Below are 18,676 nucleotides of genomic sequence, written 5' to 3' on the forward strand. Positions count from 1 at the left end.
CGACGGTCCCTAGATCGCTTCCAGAGGTCGTGCGGGCCCCTTTCTGGCGTGGCGAGCGGCCCTACGGCATACCCGGTGGTCGAGGGTACTAACCCGGGTTACACCGCGCTGGCATGGCACTTGGATGAGGGAGGTGTCGGGGCTCGGCAGCTTTCGCAATTGGGACCTCCTGGGGATCTCCTGCCTGGGTGACGTCTGGCGGGGAAGCCACATGTGCTCCTTTCAAGAGCTCCGGAGTCGGTTTTCTTTACATCCCTCGCAATTTTATCGTTATCTCCAGCTGCGCCATGCACTCCAATCTCACGTCCCCCTAGACTCCAAACTCCCCGACCATAGCCCGCCTGAAGCTCAGGTGATGCTGGGGTGTCTTGGGAAGGGGGGTATATCCCGTATTTACCGATCCTTGGTTAATAACACCCCGATGGACTGGAGTGGGCTGGAACAGCGGTGGGAGGCCTGGGTGGGTCCTCTGGACGACAATGATTCGAGGGACGCCATTATGGCGCCCAGGACAAGAGAGAATACTCGTGCTGCGGGTTTTTAATTACTATGTGACAGGTCTGGCTGCTGCCAAATTGCTCAAATTGCTGTATGTCCTCTTTGATCTTGATGCCTATTTGAAAATAAAAATGTGTTTATAACTTCAAACACCTTCTGTCCCATTCCAAAGCTAGCACCCACTGAACAATGCATATTCAATCCAAAAGTGGCAATCTTATGAATACCTCCACCACATTGCGAACACCATCTTTAAATGCCTCCATGTCCCATCTCAATACTAGCTTCCTATTGAACACTGTAGAAAAGTGCCCCTTTTTGCAAGTTTTGCCCCAAGTTTTGCCTGATGTTTGATATTAAATGACTAAGTGTGCCCTGGGTTCCTGCTAATCAGGTACCCAGGGTCTGTGCTCTTTCCCCCAAAACTGTACAGTTCCGCCCACATTGGAACTCCTGTGGCCTACATATAAGTCCCATGTAAAAGGTGCCAGGAGCACCAAGGGCCGTGTAGCCAGGGAAAGTCTGAGGGCAGAAGCATATACTTTGCCACCCTCCGACTGCTCCCCTGGCCCATACACACTGCCAGTGCAGTCTGTGTGCCAGCGGGAGACCCTAAAACGACAAGTCGCCATGGCGCACATCCCTGTGTGCCATGCCAACCAAAACACTAACTGTGGCATAGGTCAGTCACCCCTCTAGCAGCCCTTACAGCCCTAAGCCAGGGCGCACTATACCACAGGTGAGGGCATAGTGGCATGATCCCTCAGCCCCTTGAAAGTGCAGTTATGCCATTTTAAATCATAGGCTAGGAGTTTGTCACCCTGAACTTCACAGCTCCATGATGGCTTTACTGAATACCGAGACGTTTGGTATCAAAATTCTCAGCCCATTAAACCCACACTGATGCCAGTGTTAGATTTAATAACTAATTCACTCAGATGCCCCCTAGAAAACGACCAAACTCTAGTGTCATGGCCGAGTGGTTGCTCGCCAGCTGCCACCCCCAGACACGTTTCTGGACCCCTGGGCTGTTAGCCTCCTGCTCTAGGGGTCCTGAAACAAAGCACATCCTGGGCAGAGGTGCCATGCCTCCTCCCCCAGGATGGGCAGGGTCCACGAAGGGGAAGCTTCAAAGGCATGCCGCCTTTGTTAACTGACCCTGCCTTTTGCTGCTCCCAGCAACTGGCCCCCACCGGTTGTAAACCCCTACTTTGGGAGGGAGCATCATTGGGAAACCCAAGATAGGAGTAGAGGTGTGCCCACCTTTGCCAACTCCACCTCTCTTGTGAAGTAGGCAAGGCGAAGCACAACTCTCAGTATCCACCATCTTGATGATGGGGGGGACCCAGGAAACCAGAGGCTTAATAGAAAACCAGAGAATGGCATAATGGGGAGTGTACCCACCCAAAAGGAAGGGATCCATTGGTCCCGACCTGTACCTACCTGAAACGCCCAAATATTTAGTATTTAGGGGCGACCCTGAACAAACAAGATACTTACATGTAACTGTAGTACTCCAGTATTGGAACCTTTCATAGATTCACATGTTTGAATCTTTCCCTGTCATCGAGATGGGAGTCCCTAGTATTATTTAAAAGTAATGTTCTATCATACATAAAACCTAAGGCCCTAAACATTTTTAACACATCATTGTCCTTTAGTAAAAAAGGACCAAACTTAAAACCAGCCAATCAGTAGACATCACCCTGTAGAACCTTCCTGAGAGAAGCTCCAGTCCCTCAGATTTTCTCAAGCACAAGTGCATAAAGATAGACAAAACTGAGATATCAAATTGAGCCTTCTCCAGGGAAGGTGGGCGGGTCGCATGTGAATCTATGAAATATTCCAATACCGGAGAACTACAGTTACAGGTAAGTAACTGGTTTCTTACTCCAGTATTGGAACTTTCATAGATTCACATGCTTGAATCAGAGTAGCTAGCAGTGAGAAAACACATTTTCGTGTCATATAGTAACTGCATATAGGCACTCAAATTAGTATTGCCTGCATACTTCAATAAACACAAACACCATTAAAGTCATAGAAAATAAACATGTACATCATCGAAAATGTGAGACAGTCGAGGATGGTGGGAAGGAAACATAGTAAAAGAAGGCTCACCATATTGAAAAAGATGTCTGAGAACCGCCTGTCCTACTGCTGCATCTCGCTTATTCTCAGTGTCCAGCCAGTAGTGCTTGGTGAATGTGTGCGGTGTTCTCCAAGTCACTGCTCTACAAATGTCCGGCAGGGACACTCCTGGAAACAGCGCTGTAGACGTGGATATTGCTCTAGAAGAGTGGGCACGAACTCCTGACATCAGAAAACAATGGCACTCGTTATCCATCTGGAAATGCTCTGTTTAGTAACAGGGAAACCTATCCTAGGTGCACTGAATGCTATAAAAATTTGGTTCGCTTTGCGAAAAGACTATGTTCTGTTCAGGTTAAATTTCAGGCACCTTTTAATATCTAGAGTGTAAAGCACGCTAAGCTGCAGTCTGTGGATACGGGAAGAATGATTTCAGAACAATCGGCTCATTAAGGTGAAAGTCCAAAGGAAATTTGGGCATGAATTTGGGGTCTGTTCACAGAATAACCTTGTCAAGTTTGAATTGTAAGAAAGGCTTCAGAGTAGTAAAGGCCTGGAGTTCACTAAACCTCCTTGCGAGAGCTAGGAGGAGAGCCACTTTCCAGGACAGGAACTATTAGTCTTGTGAATCCGCTCAAAAGGATGTTTCATTAGTTTACTTAGCACCGTATTCCGCTGCCTTGTGGGTGGAGGATTCCCTTACTGGGGGGCGTGGGGGGTGCAGAACGGACCTTTAAAAAATTGCTTGACCAGTCTACAGGACAACATAGATGGAACATTAGCTGATCTGCGGAACCTAGAGATGGCAGCAACATGCACGTTAATTGAGGCGTGAGCTAAATCAGAGCGCATCAGGAGGAGTATACAAGGCAAAACCTCCTCTGGAGGTGAGTGGAGAGGATCGACTTTTGAAGATGCACACCACATGCAGAACCTTTTCCATTTAAAAGAGTAAGTCCTGTCAGTGCTGTCTGCTCTTGCTCTAGCCAGCACATGTCTACACTCCTGTGGGATCTTTAAGTGTTGGAATTCATGAACTCAGGAGCCAGGCTGACAATTTGAGAGAACTCTGGTTCAGATGGCATACTTGTACCTGGTTCATCATTGAAAGGGACGGAAAAGGTCTGAGAGGGATCGGAGGGTTGAGTTCTATTAGAATGATCTTGCAGGGTTCAGTTTTCAACTTCTTCAGCACTCGTGGAAGGAGAGGAATGGGGGGGGGAAAGGCGTAAGCAAATATGCCAGACCAAGCTATTGAAAAGGCATTCCCCGATGAACCCTGATGGGGACGCCAACTTGCGAAGTACCGACATTTCGGGTTGTCTGGTGTTGAAAACCGATCTATGTCCGGCTTTCCCCACTGGGAGAAGATGTTATCGAGAGTACTTTGATCCAATTGTGGCAGGTCATCAGTCTTCTCAAAGTGTCTGCAATGACGTTCTGTTTCCCTGGAACGTACTGTGCTGATAGGTGCACTTTGTGATGAATCGCCCAGCGCCAGATCAGCTGGGCTTCCTGAGAGATCAGGAGAGATCTCATTCCTCCTTGTTTGTTGAGGTAATGCATTGTCATGGTATTGTCTGTTCTGACAAGCACCAATGCGTTTTGGATTCTTGGCAGGAATGCTTGTAGCTCCAGGAAGACTGCCCTCAACTCGAGAAGATTGATATGAAGATCTCGGTGGGAAGATGGCAATCCTGGAGGAAAGCTCCCCATCCCTCTAGGGATGCATCCATTGTGATTACTAGAGGAGCAGCTTGGGATAGGAACAGTAGCCCCTGAGATAACTGGCGAGGTTGTTTCTACCAGTCCAAAGCCACTATAATGGAAGGAGTAATTCAGATCATATCGTCGGATGTGCCCTCTGTCTACACCCATTGCTTGTTTGAAGCTTCTTGAAGTGGACGCATGTGGAGCCAGCAATGAGGTATGAGGGGAATACAAGAAATCATCATCCTTAGGAGATATTTGACGATGCGAACGGAAAGATACCTTCTTTTTTGGATTTGTTTTGTCAAGGATATCAGCTTTTGTTGTCTCTCCAATGTAGGATATGCCTGGTTATCCCTGGTGTCCAGGATAGTTCCTAGAAAGACTAGCCGATGGGATGGTTGAAGAGTTGATTTTTCCACATTTAAAGTGAGACCTAATTTTTTGAATAGTTGCAGACAGGCTTTGGTGGATGTCCTTGCTGCTTTGTAAGTGGGGGCTTTGAGAAGTCAGTCGTCTAAATAAGGAAAAATGTGATGATGTTGTTGCCTTAGATAAGCTGCAATTGGCGCTAGACACTTCCGTGAAGATGTGGGGTCAGACTTTAGTCCGAATGGTAGGACGCGGAATTGATGGTGACTGTCGGCCACTGTGAATCTTAGGAATTGTTTGTGTTTTTGGCATATGGGTATATGAAAGTACGCGTCCTGGAGATGCAGGGACGCAATATAATCGTTTCGGTTGAGGAGGTGTGGCACATCTTGAACAGAGATCACGTGGAACGATTGTTTTTTGAGGAATATGTTTAAGTTCCTTAGGTCCAGGATTGGTCTCCATTTCTTTATCTTTTTTCGGATCAAGAAGAAACGGGAGTAGAAAACTTTCCCTTTTTGTCAGTGAGGAACTTGTTCTATTGCTCCTTTTTCTAACAAGTTTGTTACCTCCATCTGTAAGAGATGCAAGTGCTTCTGAAAGCGGGGAAGAGGAGGAGTTGGTGGAGGGATCTTTATAAATTCCAAAGAGTATCCGAATTGGATTAGATTCAGGACCCATCGGTCCAATGATATGGTTTGTCACTGATGAAAATACTGGGATATTTTTCCGCCCACCGAAGATGGGATAGGTGGGATAGAGACCAACAGCTGTGGAAAGTTATTGTCGGTGACCGGTCTCCTTGCCATGGCGTCTTGATTTTTCTCTAAAGGAAGCCTTGTTGTAAGCAGCCACCGGTGGTCGGCGGTGAGTAAATTGGGGCCTATATTGTTGGGTGAGGAAGAATAGGCCAGGCAACGAGATTGATGGTAGCCTCCTCTGTAAGATTGGTAACCTTTTCCTCGGGAGCCACGAAAATACATTTTTCTGTACTGTAAAATACCTAGCGACCAAGTGGTATCTGTGTCCTTTTTATTAGTGTGTAGAGCTTCATCGACATGGCTGCCAAATAATAACTCTCCGTTATCAGGCACATAGAGAATCTTTGTTTGCACTTCAGGTCTGAATGAAGTGGCTTTCAGCCAACCTTGACGCCTCAAGAGGGCCGCTCCCGCTAGCTGCCGGAAACCAGTGGACGCTACATCCATAGGGCAGTCTATTACTTCAGAGGCGGACCGCTCGCTTTCAAGAAGAATCTTCTTAGCATCCTCCATGTCCTCAGGGGGAAGTTTGTCCAGGAAAGGTGTCATGTCCGACCACATTTGCCTATTATAATGGCTCAGTAAGTCCAGAGAATTCGCTGCACGCACTGTCAAGGCTGACAGACGAAAAACGCTTCCCGATTTTGCTTAGTCTTCTGCCTTCTTTATCGGGAGGAGCTGTCAGAGGAGCTAAAAATCCTTGCAAGATGACTGAATCAGGCATTCTATGACCTGTTAAGCAGGCCGGAACATCCTCCTGAGCTTTATATGTTTTGTCCAGTCTCAGCAACACAGGTGGGACAGTAGCTGGATTTTGCATCATTCTCAAACCTTCCTTCCAAATGTAAATCGATAATACGCATAGACCTTATCGACTTTTTGTAAAGCTCTTTAAAATCATATAGAAAACAGTCCTATGGATACACAGGCATTAGTAAATCAAAGTGTTTTGCTGCTCTGAAGATTATGGAATCCTCAAATATCTTCCGGAGGTGAATCCGCTTGAGGGAGAGAAGGATATGCCGGGTTGGGAATAATGTAGGCATCCCATTCGTCCTGATGAATCTCTCCTTCTCTTTCCATTTCCTCTTCTGAAGATAACTGTTCCACAGTAGTTACTTGAGGAGAGGGCTGAGCGATTAGTGACCCAAGCTGTGGAGGAGGAGAGTGAGCCCGTGCCTATGGAATGGAAGGCAGGGGAGGAAGAGCTTGTTGGATACTCTCCTCTTGAGTAAACCTCCTCTTATAGTCTGCCAGCATAAATTGTAAATCCATCATCATATCTGAAGGAAAGTACACTACATCCTGATGTTGATACAGTTGTTGTGAATGCTAACAGTGATGACCATAATCCTCTTCATCCTCAGAATCTTCCTGATATTTCACATTAAGGTCTGATGGCCTTAAAGCTGCCCCAAAAAGACTATCCTCCTCAAATTCCTCTTCCTCATCATCCTCTTCCAGAAATTGGGATGGCATAAGAGCTTGTACCTGACTAGGTGAAGTTAAAGCTGGCGTAAGTTTAATTTGAGCAACTTTCGGCATTTTTTCTTTTCTCGTCGACAAGCTAGTCGACGACTGCTGCTTGACAGCCAAACTTCGGATAGTCAACGGAACCTCCTTCATCGACGGGAGCTGTTTCTCCTGGTCCGTCAATGGAATCGCCTTAGTCGACGCCTAACCGCCGGCGACAGGAATCTTTGTCGACGGTAACTGAGAGGATACGGTAGTCAACACCAACGATGACACTTCCGCCATTGACGATGATCGCCCCATCGACGACGATGCACTCAGGGTCCCCGTCGACGAGACCAACGACGAAAGTGGTGTCGTCGGACGGTCCGTCGTCAGGAATTTGCCTTTCGACGAAAACCGTGACCTCGAAGAAACAATCTGCTTTGTCGACGATAAAGGTGCCTGACATGACAATGATGTCGTCGACAAAGACGTCAACGCTGAAGAGTCAGTGACGGTAGAGACTATAGACACAGTCGACGTGACCAGAATCACCTCAGGAGATAATATTTTCGTCAACGGAGGTGTCGTCGACGAGCTGCCTGTCGGTGGAGCTGAAGTAGGGTTTTTGAAGGTATGCTTCAGCTTCATAGGTAGAGTAGAAGGTTCTGAAGCAGGCTTTTTTGAAGGGAAAGTTTTCTTTTTCTTTGTGAGAAACCTTGCTAGCAGACAGACTGCTTCCGAGACAAATATGACGAAATCTTTTGCGCTTTTGCAGGAAGTTGAGGCGATGAACCAGCAGGGTCATCTAAAGGTCTTTTTAGACCTTTCTTTAAGCCTCTACAGCCACAAAAGAAGCTCCCTTCACGATCTTTCAAAGTCTTTGTTGAGAAAGTTCGACATACCTTAGGCTGGTGTTCAGGATACAGGCAACAGAAACAGTCCTTGTGTTTATCATCAATATGCACCCTTTTCTTTCTGCAAGTGCCACAGGCTCTGAAATGACCTTTTTTTAGGTGTATTTGACATGGTGGGTGTCAGTTTAATTCACCTCAAGACAGATCTACTAGGTTGGCAATAAATCTGACTGGAAGAAAACTACAAAATAGAGAGAATATAACAAAACTGAGCAGAGCTCAGTGGAGGCTCTTAGCACAACATGCGGTAGAAAATCTGAGGGACTGGAACTTCTCTCAGGAAGGTTCTACACGGTGGTGTCTACTGATTGGCTGGTTCTAAGTTTGGCCCTTTTTTTACTAAAGGACAGTGATATGTTACAAAAGCGTTAAGGTCTTAGGTACTATGTATGATAGAACATTACTTTTAATAATACCGGGGGCTCCCATATCGACGACTGGGAATGATTCAAGCATGTGAATCTATGACAGTTCCAATACTGGAGTAACCTTTCCTCCTCAGACAAGAAGGACCGAAGAGCCGTGCAGAAGAAGAAGAGGACACCAACTGCCTTGGTCCCAGCCCTACCGGCCTGTCCCGATCTCCATATGCTCCAGTGGAACCTCCGCATACCCAGCAGCTCCCAAGAACCAAGAGGACTTGCCCTGCAAAGACACTGTCTCCCGTGAGCACCGGACTTGCTCAAGAACCAGGCTCTGGCCGAATCCACGAGTCTGCACCAGACGCCCAGAACCCAAGTTCGAGTGGCCCAATACCACGAGGAGGTCTCCCCAGCAAACCCGAACTGGGATCTGGTTATCCCTGACCTACCTCAAGCCTCCTGACAACACCTGCATCCTCTACCTCGAAGGTCCCCGCGACCGGAGCTGGTAAGGAAACCAACCAGATGCTCCACAGCCTTCGGTGGCCCAACCGACTGTGTCCAGGCATCCCCCAGCATCCCAACTTACCTCTCCAATCAGTGGTCGCCTCCAGGAAGTCTCCCTGCCCGAGTCTGCAGTCTTTGTTCCGACCAGAAATCTTCCATTGTAAACAGGGCACCGGACGCCAACTCAGCAGCCTGCACCATGCCGCCCCTGTGCCTCTGTGGGTGCACCTTGTGTGCTCTGATCCCCTTTGCCTTGAGCTTAACCCTAGAAGCTTTGCTCCCTCACCCAGTGCCTTGCACGAGAGCAGCCACCAACCAACGGCCCTGTAGGATAACATTGGGCCTCAGCACTCTGCGCCCGGCCGCCCTAGTTCCGCTGAGGGTGCTTATTGAGTGCATCCTTGACCCTGGGGAACCCTTGTTCTAACCCAAGAAACTCAATTCTCAAAACAGATTGCTTACTTGTAAACTGATAACCACATTTTCTTCCATAGGATAGCACTGACTGTTCTTCCTCTGAAAAAGTTCTAAGAGTTGGGTTGTGTTTGTATGGAAACCCAAGCAACTGTTTTAATGTCAAAGTGCTTTAATTACCTTTATCTAGCAAATGTCCCAGTGTGATATCTAGGCATACCACACTGAGTGGAAAAAGTAATCTCAAAATTACTCTAAAATGTGATCTAAAAAGTACTCAAAGTAATTACAAATATCAACAGTGTTGAAATGTTTTACAAACCTACAACAAAGTCAGTTTCATCCAGCTTGCATATTCTTATCAACCGGTTTTGAAAAGAACAATTTTACTTACCTGTACCAAGTCCTGCTTAGTTCTAAAAATAAAATGCAACTAACATATTTGTTTTTACAAACAATTGGTCTGAGTTCAGTCTTTGAGAGTGTGACAATTTCTTGCCTGAGTTTGTGCAATAAATGCTTAACGCTACCGTCTGATAAAGCCTTACTGCTCGCCCAACATACCACAAATAGAGAGTAAGGTGTTATCTACTTTTAACTCTGCAAGCCTTTGGGGAACCACTGGACTCTTTGCTCACTATACCTTAACTGGGTATAGTATATACAGAGCCAGCTCGCTACAAACACCACCTTCTGGGTTATATGAATGACGCCCTAAATAAAGTTGCCAGCCTCTGAAGGTCTCCAAACCCATCCCAGCACTGATCTTTCAACTTCTGTCTCACCTGAGCACAAGCAATCAAATTAATGCCTCCTGTTCCACTCGGACACATAAACCCTTTCAACTCATCCTGTGGCATCATAAGGCTGCCACCTTTCGCATAATTCTAAGACAACAGACTTGTGTCCCAACAATAGCCCCATTACAGCAACTTCTGGCCTAACTCTTGTACTCTTTGAAAGTCCTCTATAAACAGTTTGACGAGCAGACTCACATTAATAAAGGTGGAAGGATGTTGCAGTTCAAGACGTAGTCTCTGCACACAGAGCTGTCACCAGCGATGTTTCCAAGCGCCCACACGGCCTAAGACATGAAAGAAAGCAAAGATGGTAAATAGCATACGGAGGAAAAGTATTCTCAGATACACACCCATGAAGTGATAAAGCAGGTTCCAAGCACTGACTGAAGTGGGTTGTCAGTTCTGCGTTGTGACATCTGCACAATTAAACCCTTTGACTGCTACAACAGCTGCCAGTCTGCTCCCCACAGTGTAGCAAGGAACACAGCTGCCTACATATCAGTGTGTTACCCACACAGCTGCCTACATATCAGTTTGTTACCTTTGGATTGAGGCCCTAATGCGTGCAGTGGTACAATCAGCAAGCCGCATATCTCTGCGCATGCAGGGAGTCAGTTCTGTGTTGTGACATCTACACAATTAAACCCTTTGACTGCTACGACAGCTGCCAGTCTGAGGCCCATGGTGTGGCAAGGAACTCAGCTGCCTACATATCAGTTTGTTTCCTTTGGAGTGAGGCCCTAATGAGTGCAGTGGTACAATCGGCAAGCCGCATATCTCAGCGCATGCAGGGAGTCTTGTTTGAAATACATCACAAGAGCAGGGTCAGGAAGAATGTGGAAAGAAGAGGGACAGACAGGAAAGCAAGGGAGTCAAATGAAAGGGAAGGTAGAAGAAAGTGACAAAGGAGGATTTTGGGATGAATCAATATTCAGATTAAATGACTTTTTAGGTTGATGATTCAGTACTAGCGAAACAAAGAAAGGTTGAATGAAAAGCAGAGAATGTGAAGTCTGCACAAAAACTGGGAAAAACATAAGAAAGACGGACAGGACAGTGCACAAACAGATCAATTATGACAGAAAGACTGGAAAGTAGCAGCACAGAAAGAGAGGCATAAACTTAGGGATTGAAAATGAAGGTGGGTGGAAAACAAGAGGCAGGTGCAAATTCTAGAAAAATGGTCCTTAAATTATTGCCCTTCTATCCATCAAAAATACACCAATGCTATCTAAATAAACATTTAAAAACACAGCTGGCACTGTACCTATATATCTGCATTGTTCCAGATATCCGACCTTTACAAGCTAACGTGCTAGAATCAAGGTCTATACATGCTAGCATTGTGCCAGTTTACAAGGATTTGCTAGCAAACTAATAATGAGGGCAGATTCAGACCCATACAAGCTAAATCTGCAGAATGATATAGGCCTTCAAAAAGTAACTATACGCCCAGAGTCAGGTTTGAACAATCCAACAGTATGCCAAGATTCAGGATTGTATACTCTAACACCACCAACATCAAAACCGTATATGTTTTCACTCTAAGATTTAGCAATATAAATGCTAATGGTGTACTATGATTCAGTGAAGTATTTGACAACACTGTACCAGTCTTCATGTATGAAGAAGATAATGTTTCAACAGCATTTAAGTGTCACAAGAGAAGTTAGCCAAGATTTACGCTTATACATCTGGACACTGCACCAGGATTCCAGTCTGTTCAAGCTAATATTGAATCAGGTCTCAGATTTGTACACCTTGAGAAAAATATAACATTTCATAAATATGCTGGTGGCACTCTTGTAGTGTTTTGATTCTCAAAGAATCTAAAGAACGACCAAGTGATGCAGAAGACTTTCTTATAAGGCAATGGTTGGATGACAGGTCGCAAAAGCCACGATGAGGTATATTAAAGATGATCAGAATCAGCAATCCCGTCCTTGGGTCAATAATAATAAATCCCCAAACTCCACTAATTAAGACTTACAAATAATAAAATTGACCTGCCTCTGTTGTCAGGAGATAAAAACTTTACCATGCACAAATATATGGTACAAGTTGGGGCTATTCTAGCACATTAGTGATTGGAACAAACAAGAAAAACATATAAAAAAGGCAAGTGGTTAAACATTGTGTGGCAAGTGCATCCATGAATATCCTCTTTAAAGAACAGGTCTCCTGCCCTAATGAAAGTGCACTGGCTTCCAGTAGAAACTCAAATAAAATTCAAAATCCCATCACCCACAAATCCATTCACAGTAATGACACAGGACACTTGAAAAGAGGCTACTATGGATTTGCGGATTAAAGAAATTAAGGTGAAGCAAAAAAGTCTTAGTCTCTTCCTAACTAAGAAAAGAATAACTTTTCCTAAGCATTCAAGCATGCTGTGCAATAAACTCCTGCATGTGCAACACTTGAATAACCAGCTTCTGTCAAAAACTTCGAAACACTATTCATTTAAGAAGAACTGACTGTCAGCGCTTAAATGCCTTCAAACCACTGGTGCTTTATTAACACTAAACAGAAATAGAATGGCCTACCAGTATCAGGAATGTACATTCCTAACACTGCACCAAAATGCTACAACATATATGCAACCAGTGTCACAAATTCAGGTTTGACCAGGTTAATGCTGCAGAAGTACTTAGGTTTGTTGAGGTTAATATTGTGTTAGGATTCAGGTACACACTGGCCAGGCTAATACTGGGCAAAATTCAAACCTGTGTAGAATATCACTGAACCAGGATTCAGAACAGTTAAAGCCAACCTTAAGCCAGGATAGAGATCTTCGGAATAAAATAGGATGCGTTAAATGCACATTTGTTTTACTCACCCATTCTTTTTATTACCTGCTCTTGGACATCCTCAAAGTCAGAGTTTAAGAGCTCTATGAATATCGGGACCGCACCAGCCTCAATGACTATTTTGGTCTGTTGAGAGGTTCCAGATGCTATGTTAGTCAGTGCCCAGGCAGCCTCAAACTGCAAGAAAATTAAACAAAGGATCATTAACAATTTAAAATGTACCTCTGTCCCAATAGAAAACAGAGGTAGCATTGGTTAAGCAATTACTGTATATCCAACAATACAGTACTGGGTAAATGATTATTGAAACAATTAAAGAACAGGAGTTGTCACTACTACTTCCAGCCAAATGGCCTTGGTTCTTGAGAGTTGGAATATATTTATATTAGAGCACACAAAACAGTTTATACTCTAATCAAATAGTCAACAAGTATGTATTCCTAAATTAAGCAATTCTGTGTTCTAAACAAAATTTCCAATCTCTTTTGTCATTTCTGTCAATTGTTTTGATCAGCTGTCTCGCAATCTGTTTATATACTTAAATGCTATATTATCATCCATCTTTAACAAACCCAAGCAACCTCGTAAATGGAATTTGAAACTGTGCAATGCAAAACTTCCTGCGTTCATCGCTAAATAGTTTAGATGTTTCATCCGTTACTATGGAATTCCAAACACCACCTGTCTCTTGTGTTGAAGAAATTGCTCCCCATTCATAACTGCTTGCATTGGTCTCTATCAAAATTTGGTTTTGAACAAACAAGATCTGTTATTCCAGTCCTCCAATTTCTCCAACCGCCATATCAATTCTTTCTTTGCTTCTATCATCATATTCACATAATCTCCATACCACAATCCTTATGCAAGACCAGTGGTCATCAAAAGCTGCAAGGCTCTGTAGTGTAAAGGACCCGAAAACATTGCCTGGATGGATGATGACAAAAGACCTATCATCCAAGACAAGTCCCTAAACTTTATCTCTTCTTTTTTCAATACTGATTTTATTTCCAGCTTTATTTTCTTCGCTGGTAACAACAGCTACCCTTTCACTGAGTCCACAAAAAGCCCAAAAACTCCAAACTCTGAGATGGGTCTAAAACGGACTTCTCCACATTTACTAAAAAAAAAAAAAATAAGTCTCCCATAAATCTTTCACCAATGTCATCTGTGATTTCAATACAGTTATATTCTGATTCGTAATGAGTAAATCGTGCAGATATAATATCAAATAAACCCCTCTCTCTCTAAAAAGAATCTACTACTGACCTAATCACCTTTGTGAAATACCAAGGGGCTGAGGAAAACCCGAATAGTAGATACAAAAATTTGAATAATTGGCCTTTCAATCTGAACTGTAAGTAGTTTGGGTTCTCCACTGCATAATGGTATTGTAAAGTTTGCATCCTCAGATTAATCTTTACTAACCAATCTGACTCTTGTAACATCTCTCAAAAGATGTACTCCATTTTTAAATGTACTCCCTCCATTTTGAAATGTCTGTATGTCACATGATAATTGAGTTCCTTCAAATTTATCACAGGTCATCAACTCTTGTCTTTCTTCTCCACAAGAAACAATGTGCTCACAAATCCAATCTAGCTGACAAGTATTCTTACAACAGCCCTTTCTTCTAGCATACTTTTTGTTTCAAAACTACTTCTTCCCAATGTTTTGTAAAAACACAGTTGTCTTGGCTACTGCAACTGAAGGGGTTAGGAATCAAACTCTAGCTGGAAACCTGGGACCGTATCCAGGACCCAAGGTTCGTTTGTGAGCTTTTTCCATTGATCTATATGGAACTTCAATCTTCCTCCCATTCTTTCCTGCATACAATCAGAAGTAATCCCATAATCATACTCACCAGTTCCTTTGGAGGGATTTTGACCTCATCCTCTTGTTGGTCTTGATCATGTTCCCTTTCCTCTTTGGGGATAAAATCCATATCCTCTTTAAGATCCTCTATCCATTCCTTGGGACTTTTACTAACTACAACCTGCTATAAAAACTACTGGCACCTTCAAAAACGTTTCACATAGAAAATTGTGCTTTATCCAAAGTTGTAAAGATATGGACATACTTTCCTAAAGGCTTGATCACACCTTCTCCAAACAACAAGCCCTTAGCATTTTCAGTTAGGTCTTTCTTAGCAAACTCTCCCAACTTTGGATTAATCAGTATCAAGACAGCTTTAAGTCTTTCCGCAATCAACACTGCCTTGGCATTGCCCATGAAACATAGCGCGCTTTGGCACCTTCCTCAAAACAGATGGAGGTCTATATCTGTTCCCTTTAAGTACACATACTCTGTGAAGCGCAAACTGTGTGCTGAGGCACTGCTTTTGGCAATGAGAAGAATATCAATGCACTGGGACAGTAAACAATCCCCTTGCAGTAAACATTGGATAACGGACTTGGTGTATTGTAGAGACACTCTGAAAACATATGAAGAGGAACTCCCAACAACATCAAAGCCCAAAGAGTACTGACTTTCTAAGATCTAGCCCAGATATGTTACCACATAATACTGTGTAAATATTTATGCTCTCTATGAACGAAAAAGGAATGTAAACTATATTGTACTACTTATGATTTATATGCAAGACATTTGCATTGTTGCGATAGGCACTACTGTAACTGAGCTGTTTGTGTGTTTACAAGAATACAATAAAAAACATAAAAAAATAAAATAAAGGACACATACTCAATAATATCAAACATCCTGGCAAGAGGACCCAGTGTTTCTAATATATCTCCGCATTGCTTAAGCACATCTCTAGCCCTTTGCTTGGATTCCTGCCTAATGTGAAGATATAAGTGATTAACGCCTAACCTAAGTTTAGAGTCATTAAATCCTTTTCTCCAATAACTGGACGTCGACATTCAGCCCTCATTCTGTTTTTTTTCCTCTTTTTCGAGAGGTCTTCTGATCCAGTACTTTATGTATTCCGCTACATGACTCAAAGGCCATCAATCAGACCCTCGTGGGTGTCTAATCTCTTTTGGGTCAAACAACTTTTTACCTAATGGGTCAAACACATCTTTCATTTCTGTTGCTTTTAGTACTATCCCCAAACTCATCCAGACCATCTTTGTAATTTAGGTCAAATATGTATTCATCAATGTCATTTTCATCTCTTTCTGCAGGGTTCTCCTGCCCATCAAACGTGTTGTAAGACATCTAATCCGTGAAACCCGCCTTGGCCTACTTTCTCATTTTTCTTATTTTCCAAATGCTTCCTTTTGTTGGCACGTTTCCCACCTGGACCTCTATATGCAGTTTCTTCACCTTCTGAAATTAAGTAATACTCATCATCATGTACTCTCTTTTCTATCACACATGACTGATTTAAGCAATTCCTGGACCAATTGTTCTATTTCCTTTTTTAAACAACTTCTTTACGATATCTAACTATACTTGTATCTCGCTCTGCAATATTATTCTGATCTATTCTTAGCCTTGTAACTAATTTAACAGTCATTTGAACTATATCACAATTGAAAAATATAAACTGTAAAACTAAGCTAACACTACAACAAAAACAATTTCCTTTTATCATATAAACACTTCCTTCCTCAAAATAGTTTTCCAATTGTGTCCAAACTGCACAAACTCCTCTCAGCTGATCGCTTTCCCTCACAGCAAGATCATTGCTAGCAACGACAAAGCACGTTGCCTAGCAACAAACCTCTCACTGTAAGCATAATACCAAATTCCTTTCCAAATCTAGTGCAATCAATGCGTCGAGCGCTAAACTTATGACTTCTTCCCTGGTTTATTCTTAATAAACCAGACACTTATGTGTCGTGCGCTAAACCTCAAAATAGCGCCTTCACTCATTTGTTTTAATTTATCATCAAAATGGCTGACGACACTAGTTTATTATGCACCTCACACACCGCATCTTTTAAATCCGAAGCTGCGCGAGCAACAGTAAACGCTAACATATATCGGATTACTGGTAAACAAGAGTTTTACATTGAAAACATGTCTCTGTCCAAACATTTTTGCCATATTATTAAAAAACTGCTTTGTTTGATTTTGGATAGTTTCTGAAAACTAATTTCCTCAATATAAAGTACACAATACTATAAATTACTCTATACATCCACAGCCTTACAGATATAATACAGGTCCAAAAATGAGAACTTTTTTTTTAAATAAATCACACCAACCATCAAATCTTCAAAGAAGCAATTATATCTCATTTCGGTGGCCCAGTCAAAAAAAAAAGTTTACAAAAATTAAAACAATAGCAGCATTAAACATACGTACAAAATGTTTGCACATGCAAAGATACAGATAAAACAGTTTTAGGAATAAAACGATGACAACTAGCAGGTCGTTATTAACATTGCCAATGATATCCATGTTACTGCTATATAGTAACTCTAGTTCTATATAAAATAGGAATATATTGTCTAGTTCAAAGCAATCTTAAAAAAAGTTCCATGTAATTGTATGTAAAACACGTGCAAATATCGATCTGTTATGTTATAGGGTATTTGTTAAGCGCAGGGCTACAGAACAGTGCAAATGAAGACTCGACAGCCATAGCCAGCTAGTCTACTCTCCTGTTGGAAAAGCCAGGTTTTTAAGCTACGCCTAAAGCGGAGGAGATCACGTTCTTGTCTAAGGGAAAGTGGGAAACTGTTCCATAATTTTGCAGCTACTTCCTGAAAGGAGCGTCCTCCTTTGCGAGAACGGCAAAGCTTAGGCACAATTGTCAATTGCTGGGTTGATGACCGCAGAGTTCTGGACGGTTTGTAGGGCTGAATTTTATTCCTGATGTATGGGGCCCTGATGTTATTTAGGGCCTTAAAAGTCAGCACCAGGAATTTAAAACTGAACCTTTTTTTCACTGGTAACCAGTGCAAAGATCTAAGGTGGGGAGACGTGTGACCTGGGTCCGACCATGAGCACGGCCCTAGCTGCCGCATTTTTAACTACCTGAAGGCGGTTCAGTAAGTAGTCCGGAAGGCCCAATTACACCACATTTACGTAGTCCACCCTTGACATGATCAGTGCTTGGACAACAGTTTTCCTATGAGGGATAGGAAGCAGGGGGAGGAAATTCCTCATCATTTTTAAAATCCCGAAACAGGTGCCAGCAACCGATTGTACCTGGGACTTAATGGTCATGTCGGAATCTAATTTCACGCCTAGATTTTTTGCAATGGAGACTGGACTATCCGGGGGGGGGGGGGGGGGGGAGATAACTTTTTTTGGGCCACCAGTGACGCCATTCGTCGCCTGGAGTGTGTCCCAAATTTTCTTTTCCATGCTTCCAATTTTCTGACATCCTTCCTTCAGACGGGGATAGATTCAGTATCCGGTTGACAGCTGGATTTATTACCTCAGCAATCGATGCCAACGTTTTTGCTTGAAAGGGGTCAGAGGGGGATCCAGATTTCAGGGCCTTCATAATTTTAAGTGAAGTGGCCATGGGCATAGGAGAAAACTCCAAAAGGGTATTCGCCATAGTGGGGCATACGGGGGGGGAGGGGGGGTGCTACTAAAAGAGTCCAGAATAGTTTTAATTTTCCTATAAAAGTATTGTGCAATTTCATTCGTCCATTCATTGGTGGGGCAAGGGAACTTTTAGAAGCATTAGGTGAGGAGAAATCCTTGACAATCTTGAGCAATTCTTTAGCGCAGTTTCAGATTGTTCAATTTTTATAGCCAAAAAACTTTTCTTTTCAACTCGAACTTTAACATAGTGGGCTTTCAGAGCCGCTTTATATGCAAGTTTATTTATGGGATCAAAATTTCTCCTCCATAAACTTTCTAGATTTTTACATGCACTTTTACTTTTCTTTAAGGACTCAGTAAACCACGGTGCAAGTTCTGCCTTGTTTGGCCGCTCTTAATTTTATAGGGGCTAGCTGCAGCCTTCCAAAGAGAGTACATCATGTTCTAAGTTATTGTTAGCTGGTATAGGATGACGGCAAAGTATAGGAGCTAAAGCCTCTGATGTTATTT

General features: G+C 43.2%; 1 protein-coding gene across 1 annotated transcript in view; it reads right to left on the reverse strand.

Annotated features, from left to right (window-relative positions):
* KPNA6 (karyopherin subunit alpha 6) overlaps positions 1-18,676 on the reverse strand; it is a 370,132-nt gene that overhangs the window by 148,898 nt on the left and 202,558 nt on the right. Inside the window, exons 6-7 of the mRNA XM_085648440.1 lie at positions 12,743-12,874; positions 10,083-10,171 (exon numbers count right to left, since the gene is read on the reverse strand). Of these exons, the coding sequence (XP_085504566.1) occupies positions 10,083-10,171; positions 12,743-12,874 (221 nt within the window). The remainder of the gene's footprint in view (positions 1-10,082; positions 10,172-12,742; positions 12,875-18,676) is intronic.

The sequence above is a fragment of the Triturus cristatus genome, chromosome 3_2 (genome assembly GCF_964204655.1).
Source record: "Triturus cristatus chromosome 3_2, aTriCri1.1, whole genome shotgun sequence".
Taxonomy (NCBI): domain Eukaryota; kingdom Metazoa; phylum Chordata; class Amphibia; order Caudata; family Salamandridae; genus Triturus; species Triturus cristatus.